Source organism: Gigantopelta aegis, chromosome 10 (assembly GCF_016097555.1).
Source record: "Gigantopelta aegis isolate Gae_Host chromosome 10, Gae_host_genome, whole genome shotgun sequence".
Lineage (NCBI taxonomy): Eukaryota > Metazoa > Mollusca > Gastropoda > Neomphalida > Peltospiridae > Gigantopelta > Gigantopelta aegis.
The window spans coordinates 18,489,639-18,502,109 of record NC_054708.1 but is presented as its reverse complement, the minus strand read 5'-3'; the positions used below and the strand labels follow the sequence as shown (position 1 = coordinate 18,502,109).

General features: G+C 35.8%; 1 protein-coding gene across 1 annotated transcript in view; it reads left to right on the top strand.

Annotated features, from left to right (window-relative positions):
• LOC121383515 overlaps window positions 1-12,471 on the top strand; it is a 53,332-nt gene that overhangs the window by 22,795 nt on the left and 18,066 nt on the right. Inside the window, exons 8-13 of the mRNA XM_041513586.1 lie at window positions 3,438-3,533; window positions 4,879-4,929; window positions 5,270-5,354; window positions 7,501-7,560; window positions 9,890-10,066; window positions 12,242-12,380. Of these exons, the coding sequence (XP_041369520.1) occupies window positions 3,438-3,533; window positions 4,879-4,929; window positions 5,270-5,354; window positions 7,501-7,560; window positions 9,890-10,066; window positions 12,242-12,380 (608 nt within the window). The remainder of the gene's footprint in view (window positions 1-3,437; window positions 3,534-4,878; window positions 4,930-5,269; window positions 5,355-7,500; window positions 7,561-9,889; window positions 10,067-12,241; window positions 12,381-12,471) is intronic.

Sequence of the window (12,471 nt, the reverse complement as noted above, 5' to 3'; positions counted from 1 at the left end):
TCAAATACGTACAATACAACTCGTGGTGTAGTGTTTTTGTATATATGCATGTGTATGTATTCAGATACGTACAATATAATTCGTAGTGTGGTTTGTTTGTATATACACGTGTATGTATTCAGATATGTACAATACAACTCGTGCAGTGGTATGTTTGTGTATACATGTATATGTATTCAGATACGTACACTCGTGATAAGGTGTGTTTGTATATGCATGTGTATATATATTCAGATACATACAATACAACTCGTGGTGTGGCGTGTTTGTATATACATGTGTATATATTCAGATACGTACAATACAACTCGTGGTGTGGCGTTTTAGTATATACATGTGTATGTATTCAGATACGTACAATGCAACTCGTGGTGTGGCGTGTTTGTATATACATGTGTATGTATTCAGATACGTACAATGCAACTCGTGGTGTGGCATGTTTGTATATACATGTGTATGTATTCATATACGTACAATGCAACTCGTGGTGTGGTGTGTTTGTATAATACATGTGTATGTATTCAGATACGTACAATACAGCTCGTGGTGTGGTGTGTTTGTATATACATGTGTATGTATTCAGATACGTACAATACAACTCGCGGTGTAGTGTGTTAGTATATACATTCAGATACGTACAATACAACTCGTGGTGTGGTGTGTTAGTATATACGTGTGTGTGTATTCACATACGTACAGTACGACTCGCGGTGTGGTGTGTTAGTATATACGTGTGTGTGTATTCAGATACGTACAATACGACTCGCGGTTTGGTGTGTTTGTATATATATATATATGTGTGTGTGTTTATTCAGATACGTACAATACGACTCGCGGTGTGGTGTGTTTGTATATATATATATGTGTATGTGTGTGTGTGTATTCAGATACTTACAATACAACTCGCGGTGTGGTGTGTTTGTATATACGTGTATGTATTCAGATACGTACAATACAACTCGCGGTGTGGTGTGTTAGTATATACATGTGTATATGCATTCAGATACGTACAATACAACTCGTGGTGTGGTGTGTTAGTATATACATGTGTATATGTATTCAGATACGTACAATACAACTCGCGGTGTGGTATGTTTGTATATACATGTGTATGTATTCAGATACGTACAATACAACTCGTGGTGTGGTGTGTTAGTATATACATGTGTATGTATTCAGATACGTAAAATACAACTCGCGGTGTGGTGTGTTAGTATATACGTGTGTGTGTATTCAGATACGTACAATACGACTCGCGGTGTGGTGTGTTTGTATATATATATATGTGTGTGTGTTTATTCAGATACGTACAATACGACTCGCGGTGTGGTGTGTTTGTATATATATATATGTGTGTATGTGTGTGTGTGTATTCAGATACGTACAATACAACTCGCGGTGTGGTGTGTTTGTATATACGTGTATGTATTCAGATACGTACAATACAACTCGCGGTGTGGTGTGTTAGTATATACATGTGTATATGCATTCTGATACGTACAATACAACTCGCGGTGTGGTGTGTTTGTATATACATGTGTATGTATTCAGATACGTACAATACAACTCGCGGTGTAGTGTGTTAGTATATACATGTGTATGTATTCAGATACGTACAATACAACTCGCGGTGTGATGTGTTTGTATATACATGTGTATGTATTCAGATACGTACAATACAACTCGTGGTGTGGTGTGTTAGTATATACATGTGTATATGTATTCAGATACGTACAATACAACTCGTGGTGTGGTGTGTTGGTATATACATGTGTATGTATAGATACGTACAATACAACTCGTGGTGTGGTATGTTTGTATATACATGTGTATGTATTCAGATACGTACAATACAACTCGTGATGTGGTGTGTTAGTATATACATGTGTATGTATTCAGATACGTAAAATACAACTCGCGGTGTGGTGTGTTAGTATATATATGTGTATGTATTCAGATACGTACAATCCAACTCTCGGTGTGGTGTGTTAGTATATACATGTGTATGTATTCAGATACGTACAATGCAACTCACGGTGTGGTGTGTTAGTATATACATGTGTATATGTATTCAGATACGTACAATACAATTGGCGGTGTGTTGTGTTAGTATATACATTGGTATGTATTGAGATACGTACAATACAACTCGCGGTGTGGTGGGTTAGTATATACATGTGTATGTATTCAGATACGTACAATAAAACTCGCGGTGTGGTGTGTTTGTATATACGTGTATGTATTCAGATACGTACAATGCAACTCACGGTGTGGTGTGTTAGTATATACATGTGTATATGTATTCAGATACGTACAATACAATTGGCGGTGTGTTGTGTTAGTATATACATTGGTATGTATTGAGATACGTACAATACAACTCGCGGTGTGGTGGGTTAGTATATACATGTGTATGTATTCAGATACGTACAATAAAACTCGCGGTGTGGTGTGTTTGTATATACGTGTATGTATTCAGATACGTACAATACAACTCGTGGTGTGGTGTGTTAGTATATACATGTGTATATGCATTCAGATACGTACAATACAACTCGCGGTGTGGTGTGTTTGTATATACATGTGTATGTATTCAGATACGTACAATACAACTCACGGTGTGGTGTGTTAGTATATACATGTGTATATGTATTCAGATACGTACAATACAACTCGCGGTGTGGTGTGTTAGTATATACATTTGTATGTATTCAGATACGTACAATACAACTCGCGGTGTGGTGGGTTAGTATATATATGTGTATGTATTCAGATACGTACAATACAACTCGCGGTGTGGTGTATTAGTATATACATGTGTATGTATTCAGATACGTACAATACAACTCGTGGTGTGGTGTGCTAGTATATACATGTGTGTGTGTGTTAGTATATACATGTGTATATGTATTTAGATACGTACAATACAACTCGTGCTGTGGTGTGTTAGTATATACATGTGTATGTATTCAGATACGTACAATACAACTCGTGGTGTGGCATGTTTGTATATACATGTGTATATATTCAGATACGTACAATACAACTCGTGGTGTGGTATGTTTGTATATACATGTGTGTGTATTCAGATACGTACAATACAACTCGCGGTGTGGTTTGTTAGTATATACATGTGTGTGTATTCAGATACGTACAATACAACTCGCGGTGTGGCGTGTTTGTATATACATGTGTGTGTATTCAGATACGTACAATACAACTCGCGGTGTGGCGTGTTTGTATATACAAGTATATGTATTCAGATACGTACAATACAACTCGCGGTGTGGCGTGTTAGTATATACATGTATATGTATTCAGATACGTACAATACAACTCGCGGTGTGGCGTGTTAGTATATACATGTATATGTATTCAGATACGTACAATACAACTCGCGGTGTGGTGTGTTAGTATATACATGTGTATGTATTCAGATACGTACAGTACGACTCGTGGTGGTACTACAAGGGACCCGGCGGTGGAGTAAAGACGTGGACACCAATGCCTGACGTCATGCCGGATGGCTTCCAGTGAGTGAGCCAGAAATTACTTTATAAAGACCCAAACAGCTTATTTAATACATCAATATATAAACTACCAAACTGCTTATTTATGACATAAATGTATAAACTACCAGCTTACTTATAACATAAACAACCAACAGCTTATTTATAACATAAATGTATAAACAACCAAACAGCTTATTTATAACATAAATGTATAAACAACCAAACAGCTTATTTATAAGTGAATAAACGCCGTGTACTTGTTATATAGATGTATGTTTATGTATACGGATATCATATGCCATCGATGATATTAATAAAAGAAGACTGCCAATATTGTTAACCTTGTTTGTATATACATGTAAAAAAAAAACTATAAAAACATACTTGTACGTCAAAATAATGGTGTATAAATATTGGAACTATGTCTATATTGCATGCAAATAGTAACATTAATGATGGTAGGCATTACGTGGTAATAACTATTAATCTATTATATATAATATATATTATATGGTTTAGATTAAATAGTTATAGTAGTTATAGAAGCAGGATAAGCAGCAATAGTAGCAGTAGTAATAATAGTAGTAATAATTGCAGTAGCTGTTTGTTGTTGTAGTAGTAGTAGTAGCAGCATCAGTGGTGATAGTAGTAGCAGCAGCAGCAACAACAACAGTAGTAGTAATAGTAATAGTAGAAGTAATAGTAGTAGTAGTAGTAGTAGTAGTAGTAGTAGTAGTAGTAGAAGTAGTAGTAGCAGCAGCAGAAGTCGCAGTAGTAGTAGTAATAATAATAATAATAATAATAATAATAGTAATATTGATTGTAGTAATAGAAGCAGCAACAGCACCAGTTATAACAGTAATATTGATTGTAGCAGCAGTAGTAGCAGCAACAGCACCAGTAATAACAGTAATAGTAATAGTCAGTGTATCAGTAGTAGCAACAACAGCACAAGTAATAACAGTAATAGTAATAGTGATTGTAGCAGTAGTAGCAGCAACAGCACCAGTTATAACAGTAATAGTAATAGTCAGTGTAGCAGTAGTAGCAACAACAGCACCAGTAATAACAGTAATAGTAATAGTGATTGTAGCAGTAGTAGCAGCAACAGCACCAGTAATAACAGTAATAGTAATAGTCAGTGTAGCAGTAGTAGCAGCAACAGCACCAGTAATAACAGTAATAGTAATAGTGATTGTAGCAGTAGTAGCAGCAACAGCACCAGTTATAACAGTAATAGTAATAGTCAGTGTAGCAGTAGTAGCAGCAACAGCACCAGTTATAACAGTAATAGTAATAGTCAGTGTAGCAGTAGTAGCAGCAACAGCATCAGTGGCAATGGTAAAGTAGTTTCTTTATTTTTCAGGTCGGTTTATGATAAAACGGGTTGGCCAGCATCTGCTCACAATCGGTGGTGGTATATATACTGAAGAAATCGTTTCTTAATTAAAAACAATGTTTACAAAACGCAATACAACATCAACACCATTTTTTTTCAAACATCCGTTATGGATGTAAAGCTATTGATTTTTAAAAGTTTCAAATTGCATACATCTGCATTATTCTAATAATTATGTTAATTTTTGTGTGTTGAAGTTTTTGTTGTTTCGTTTGTTTATTTGTTGTTGTCGTTGTTTGGTTTTCTTTTTTTCTTTTTTTTTTAATTATTTTTTTTTAATGATTTTTATTTTTTATTTTATTTTTTTTTTTTTAAAGTTTTTTTTTTAGTTTTGTTATTTTGCGTGTTGAATATGTAGGTCACCAGCAACAACGTATGCCAAACAAAATGGAGGGTTGTTCGATTTTATTGTTGAAAAGAAGAAAGCTATTCCAGTGGAAGAGGCAAGTTTAGAATTCGTTTGTTTATATCTTTTGAACGGTTTTATTTAAAAGCAATCTGATTAAAATTAGCTCTACTGGGTCTACCAGTACCAGTAGCTTTAACAACATTGCGTGGACTCCCATGTCCAGGTGACATTTCATCTATAAATAACAATTTAAATATGGACCAATTACACTTCGCCCTTTATAGCGTTATTCGGGAGCATGCAAATTCTAAAAATATTGGGCGAGACTATTTATGCAATAGGAGAACTTGTTGGTCTGTTTCATCATTGAAAAAACAGGGGGAAAATGCAGTAATAAACTCTGGAATGTATACTAGTATAAACAGATTTTATGGCTATACCATCACGTTGTTGTTTTTTTCGTCTTGAGTGCGAGTGCGAATAATTTTTACATGCTCATATACCACTAGAGTTTCGAGCATGTCCGTCCCGGGGCCTGTCTCGGGATAGCCAGGGGCTTGTCCCGGGACAGAAAAAAATTAAGCGGACAATTTTGAAATTTACATCCAAAAATTAAATAGTGGGCCTTTAATATTTTGATGCGCATCTCTAATTAATATAATTAATAATGAAAATTCTACTCATTAAATTTGGTCGCTAGATTAGATCGGGTGGTCAAAAAGAAATTAGATAAGATCGGTGGCCTCCTCGGGATGGAGGGGGGGGGGGGGGGGGGGGGTAGAGTTGAAAATGGGCAGAATTTTGAAAATAGCAATTAGTAGAAAAGTTAATAGAATTTTATAAAAAGAAAAGAAAAACAGTTACAAGCCAAAAATAAAAAGAATTGACTGCTCGGTCGAATATTTATATAATTTGGAGCATTTTAGAAGGACAGTCCAAAAATAAATAAGAGAAAGAAGAGAGGATCGGACTATTTAATAATATTTTAAAAAAAGGTAATTTCGACAAACTTTTGAACGAAGGTCTAAAAGTTTAAAGTCCGATCTATATGTCCATGTGAGTGGCCTCGTTAAGGCCGTTAGGGTGCACAGTTTGTAGGGACGAGATGGGTTGCATCCCGTCAAGAAAACCCCTAGATTGACAGTCAATAGACGTTGAAGGTGTAGTGCTGTGCTGGAATACAGATCTTGAGAAGCCGGATCCGTCTGAACGAGAGAGAGACTCAGACTAGGGTATAGTCCAGTCGTCATGGGTTGGTATAGTGGTGCGGACGGGCCCGACTCCAGAGGATACGAGATGGTATCACAATAAAACAAAGTAAACTCTAGAAAAGAGTAATAGGGGCCGACCCCGCTTCCTATTTCTTCTTAGAATGGGGCGGTCAATCTTCCAGTGCTGCTAGGACAGGCTCGGACATGTAGAGACTAAACGCGAACAACCGTGGCGTTCTGCAGAATGGCCGTCATACGAGTCACGAAAAAAACCGAGTCAACATAGTCAGACGGAGAAATGACGTGGAAGCAAGGAATCTCGCTAAAAAAGAATCCAACCTGGTGGTGCAGACTGTCGAAACGAGAAGCGTTCCAGCGTTCAATCAGTTCCAATAGCCGCATACATCCCAGTAGTAAACTTCACTTCATTGACAAAAACATCAAAAGTGAAGGATCCCCAAGTCGAGCCGCGAAAGTACGTGCAGTGTGCACAAACACGTCTTACCGCGACGAGCTCCAGACTGGGAATGTTTCGTCTTGAAACGAATGTTATATAAAATTGTGTATTGCAATTAGTTTCCGGCATACTTCGTAATTCACCCGAATCATTTCGTATACCCTCGGCATAATCCCGAATGTTTTCAAATTCTTTTCAAATCACTGGCATGATTTTGCAAGTAAGGTTTTGATTGGTCGAATGAAAGGTCAACTGGACATGAGCTCCAACGGGCTACTGTTAGATCCACATGTAATAGTGGAGCTAATTTTAATTAGATTGATTTAAAAGAACATATCGGTGATTTATTTGGCCTTTTTTTCAATATTATTATTTATTTATTTTTTACCAAAATGACAAAAGTCAAGTGTGTAGCTCAGATGTAGAGTTTTATAAAATAAGTAATTTAGATTAGTCAGTGCTAGAGTTTAGTCTGTAAGCCATAATATAAATGTGTTAAAGGCTGCCTCTTTTTTTTTTACAGATTTATTTATATAGTTAGTTTAGTTTAGTCCATTTTGTTTCCGTTTCAGGCATTCTGGGACTATTTGTTTGATTCTTCACGAAAATGGGGTTTAGTGACGTATGAACAGGTATATGCAACAAAGTGAATTTGAATGTTTTACTGCCAGCGCACGCATTGGTCTTATTTGTGTAATACACATGTACATATATATATAAACTGTGTGGGAAAAAAATTACAAATATGTTCTGGAAACAGGTATTCAATATACTAGCATTATTCAAAAAGAAAGTGGAACTTAACGAAAATGATGTAAGTTCTGAACCACTGTGGTTCAACTCCCTAATTAAAATTGGTAACAAAACTGTTTATTACCAGAATTGGAATATAATAGGTATAACAAACGTACATGATATGTATGACCCAGATGGCAACTTATTTAAATATGATGGATTTTGTGAATTTTATGGCTTTCATCCACCATTTACTACATTTGAAGGGCTAAAGGCTGCAATATTACATACATGGCCACTTTTATCTACCAAACCACTTTCAGCAGACTTTCTATTTTGGCCAAAGTATATAAATACCATAATACAAAACAAACAGGGGTCAAAACATATATATATATAACACCTATATAAAGTCGTCTTTTTCTCCACCAAAAAATATATCTAAATGGGAAAGAGAATTAAATTTTGAACAAGAATACAATTGGTGGAAAAGTATCAACAGCAATGTGTTCAGTATATCTAAGGATACCAAATTAAGATGGTTCCAATGTAGAATAATCCAAAGAATTCTCCCTACAAACAAGTTTCTTTATAATATTAAAGTGATAAGCAGCCCAAATTGTAGCTTCTGTAATGCGTCTATTGAAACGTATACGCATTTATTTTTTGATGGTGTACACGTCCAAAATTTAATTAAACAAGTCGAGCAATGGATAAAAGAATCGGCAGACATTATAGTTATCTTCTCTCGTACCAGTTTTCTTCTTGGCCACTCAAAGAACAATATCATAATTGACATTATTGCACTTTTGACAAAGCAATTTATATATAGTTCAAAATTTCTGAAGAAATCACTAGATATTAAAATATTAAAAATTCATATACATTCTTATTATATATTAGAAAAAAAAATGTATTCCAATAAAATCAAATATAATGAATTTATTAAAAGATGGAGTGTATACCATAAGTTGTTTGAATAAATATCTCTAGGTCATCCACCACTGACAGTATCTTAAGTATTTATTACCATATATATACATGTATAAAAAAAATTGAGTGTTTAGTACTGATTGATGTTCAATGACGTGTTGGCAAGAGGTTTGTTGTTTTATTTCATAGTATATTAATTTTGATCTGTGTATATATGTATAAAAAAATATATATATACTGTGTGAAAATGTGACCAAAAATGAAAATAAAATATTCAAATGAAAAAAATAAAATATATATATATATATATATAAGATTAATTTTGTTGAATATGCGAGCAATGTGTGGCCATGTAGGAACATATTAGTAAATACTAATTCTGTATCTTGTGAAGCTGATGACGTGATTTAATGATGATCTGACCGTACTAAAAAAAACCCCACCCCAAAACATTAACTTGATCTACATGATAGTGTCATGGCTTGCATTGGCTAATTTGAGGTTTGAAAACAAAATCTAAAATATTTACGAAGTTTTACCAGTTAACTTAATATGAATCAGAGGCTGCAGATTATAACACATTTAAACGACAAAATCGTTATCCATAGTCAAACACGTATCTCTGCACAATGCAGAGTCGAATGGGCATATTTCAAAATAGTGGTTGAAGGTTGATTCCATGAATCTGTAAGTCAGTCGCTCATATATTATCAATGGATTGTTTAAATTCGAAGTCTTATTTGTGTTTTATTTACCGCAATTAATATATGTGATATAACTACATTAAAAGTATAGTGGAATTCTTCTTACTGCAATTTTTAAGATGTTATCGACTAACGGATACTTTTTAACGATCGTAATTACATATCAAATATATTTTTCTGCATAATATATTAGTGGCTGTATATTAAATGTGTTCCTGGTCGTTCTAATATTTGTACTAGGTTAAATTTCATTTTATTTCCTAAAATATATTTTTTCGTACGTACGAAATTATTTGAAGACAAAATCCAGTTACAAATATTAAGACGACCAGAAACACATTAAATATACAGACAATGATATTCTAAACAAGAAAATGTATTTAATATGTAAGTTTAATTGTAGAAATATTTTATTAGTTGGAAACATCTTATAATGTAGCAAACTCAGGAATGTCCCTTCAAAAACCAGAAACCACCATTTCAACTGCAATGCTGCTGTTGATTCTTCGCCTTCTTCTTGCAGAAAATTGTAAAATGGTTTCCCGGTTAACTAAACATCATTGCTATGAATTATTTTCTGTATTTGTAGGACTGGTTAGACCGAGAGTTCGAGGAAATGCACGCCACAGTGACTGACATCAGCCTGGGCAGAACGTGGCTGCTACAGATGGGTCGGGCCGCCAGGAACAATGGCCTCACCATTCAGTATTGTATGTCGTTGCCGCGACACGCCATGCAGAGCATTGAGGTCCCCGTAGTTACTCAGGTAAACATATGATAGGCAGAGCCGGTTTAAAGATCCACGGGCCTATAGCGCAAATAACTGCGGGACCCCCTTCCCAGGATGTATATTTTGCAACCCCCTCGGGGAGAGGGGGAAAATGACATGAGAAAAATAAATGTACACATCACCACAGGGCGCCCTGAAGCGCGGGGCCCGTAGCACGTGCTACATGTGCTATTAGGATAAACCGGCTCTGGTTATAGGTGTCCGAAAATTCCAGCAACGGGTGCAGTTATATATTAATTGGCCTTTTAGTTGTGGAGGTAATGTATAATCTTCAGAGTTTGGGGTCAGTGTCACCATCTTGTCCCTGAACACTTCCGACGTCTATGATCTGCGTGTGATCCCTCACATCAGATCGTTGACATTGCAGGGCTGTAGCGAACAAGGCAGTTACTACCCCAGTGTCTTATTGTCCTAATATCCTGTTTATATTCAGGATATGGCTATACAGGACACTCGAGCTACCCAGCGATTCGCAATCAAATCTCAAGGATCTTTTTATATAAAGATTTTTCATCTGATATCCACCGTATGTGCTCTAGTGCCCTAACTGTTTCGTGCTAGCTTGGACTCTCATAATATTTAAAGTAACTGCATGAAAGTAGCACTGGATTCTAGATTAAAAAATAAATTCTTAAAAACATTGTCCAACTGCATAGCTGGTTGAAAAATTGAGATAATGACCAGGGCTCAATTGTTTAAAGCATACTAGTGGTTAACTTAAAACACTGGGTTAGTCGAATATTGTCATTTTAATTATTACTGCACAAATACAAAATAATTTTAGATTTAATTATGTATGTGTGACGGAGACAGTCGTCTTCACATTAACTTTTGACCAGGATCTGAAACAACTGGAGTAGCACTTTAATGACTGAAAACCATTGCATTGAATAATTAACCCAAGAAGGTTCCAACTATTAGTTAGATAGTATCGGTATTGTTGGTAGTTTTAGAGAATTAGTGTGGCCATTATTTCGCCACTCGTCCATAAATGACAGAACTCCCAAAGATAAGGGACCCAGCTGCAAAACCAAAAGAGGGGATATATGCTGGGAGTTCTTTCTGTGTAGGGACTTGGGTGGCAACCACGTGCAGGAAGGAGGTCAAAACGCTGTCAGCTGGGCGAACTATATTAGTCAAACTGACATAGGTAACGATGTTTTACTGCTCTGTGGTAACTGAAAGGTATTTTGTTGTGGCATTCAAATATTATTAAAATTATGTGTATTCTTGTTATGCCTAGTGTGGGAAGGACAGCTGGTAATCTAAAGTCAGAACGACTAAAGTAATCTGTAAGCATCTCTTACCCCCAAAAAATAGATAGAGGTTTATAATATCGATAACTGATAATCCTAGTCCCATGACTTGGTAAACTGTAGGTTATTTGAATATAATATGTGTGGGAAAGACAGCTGGTAATCTTAAGTCGGAACAACTAAAGTAAACTGTAGGCGTCTCTTACCCAGAAGTTACGAATAGTGATGATATCTATAACTGGTAATCCTAGTATCATGACCTGGTAAATTGTAGGTCCTTTGAATATTGTATGTAGGGAAGACTGAGGATAATAAATAATTATTCTAAGGTTGGTTACTGTTTTAACTGTGAGGAGTAACTATACCCCTAATTGCCAAGCTTACGTATGGTGCTCAGCCTAGTGGTGGTGTGACACCGCTTGTAACAGCCATATAAGTGCTGTAACCCTTGCCTGGTATTCTATAATACTTATTTGAAACTAAACTTGTGTTGTTGTCTTTCTAATGAATTTAACATTGGTTAATAGTAAATATATATACGATCTTGTTCCCTGAATACCCCTAGAGCCAAGCCACTCGGGGAGAAAACTACCTGATATAGGGAGATCTATATGTATAGGTTGAGATACTTGGAGAAATATCGTTACACCCGTCGCGGGTTTCTGATTCTGTTGCCGGGGAACTGAGTGGTGGAGCAGTTTCCGGTAACGGCGCTGGAAGCTCCATGACAGCATGAATACATTTAATTTTTCTACATCAGGTTTCAACATTATGTTTTCAATTATTATTTGTAATGATTCATTCCTTGGTTTTGAGAATGTCTGTTAACCTCTAGTGATGCTAGCTAACGTTTGAACAACTGACCCCAGCAGATATGTGTGTTATTTCTACATAGGCGCGGGTCAGTGGAGATTATAGGGCGGGTGGTGAACAATGGAGGATCGGAGTCGCCTCACTGTTTGCCGATGCCATGGGAATAGCGCCATTCAAGGACACGTTCTGGACCACAAAGGATCAACCTGGAAACAAATATAGTAATGTAATTTTATATAGCGAGACACGAACAAATACCAACAGACATGCCATCATTTTTATCTATATTTCATACACAATATTTTACAGAAT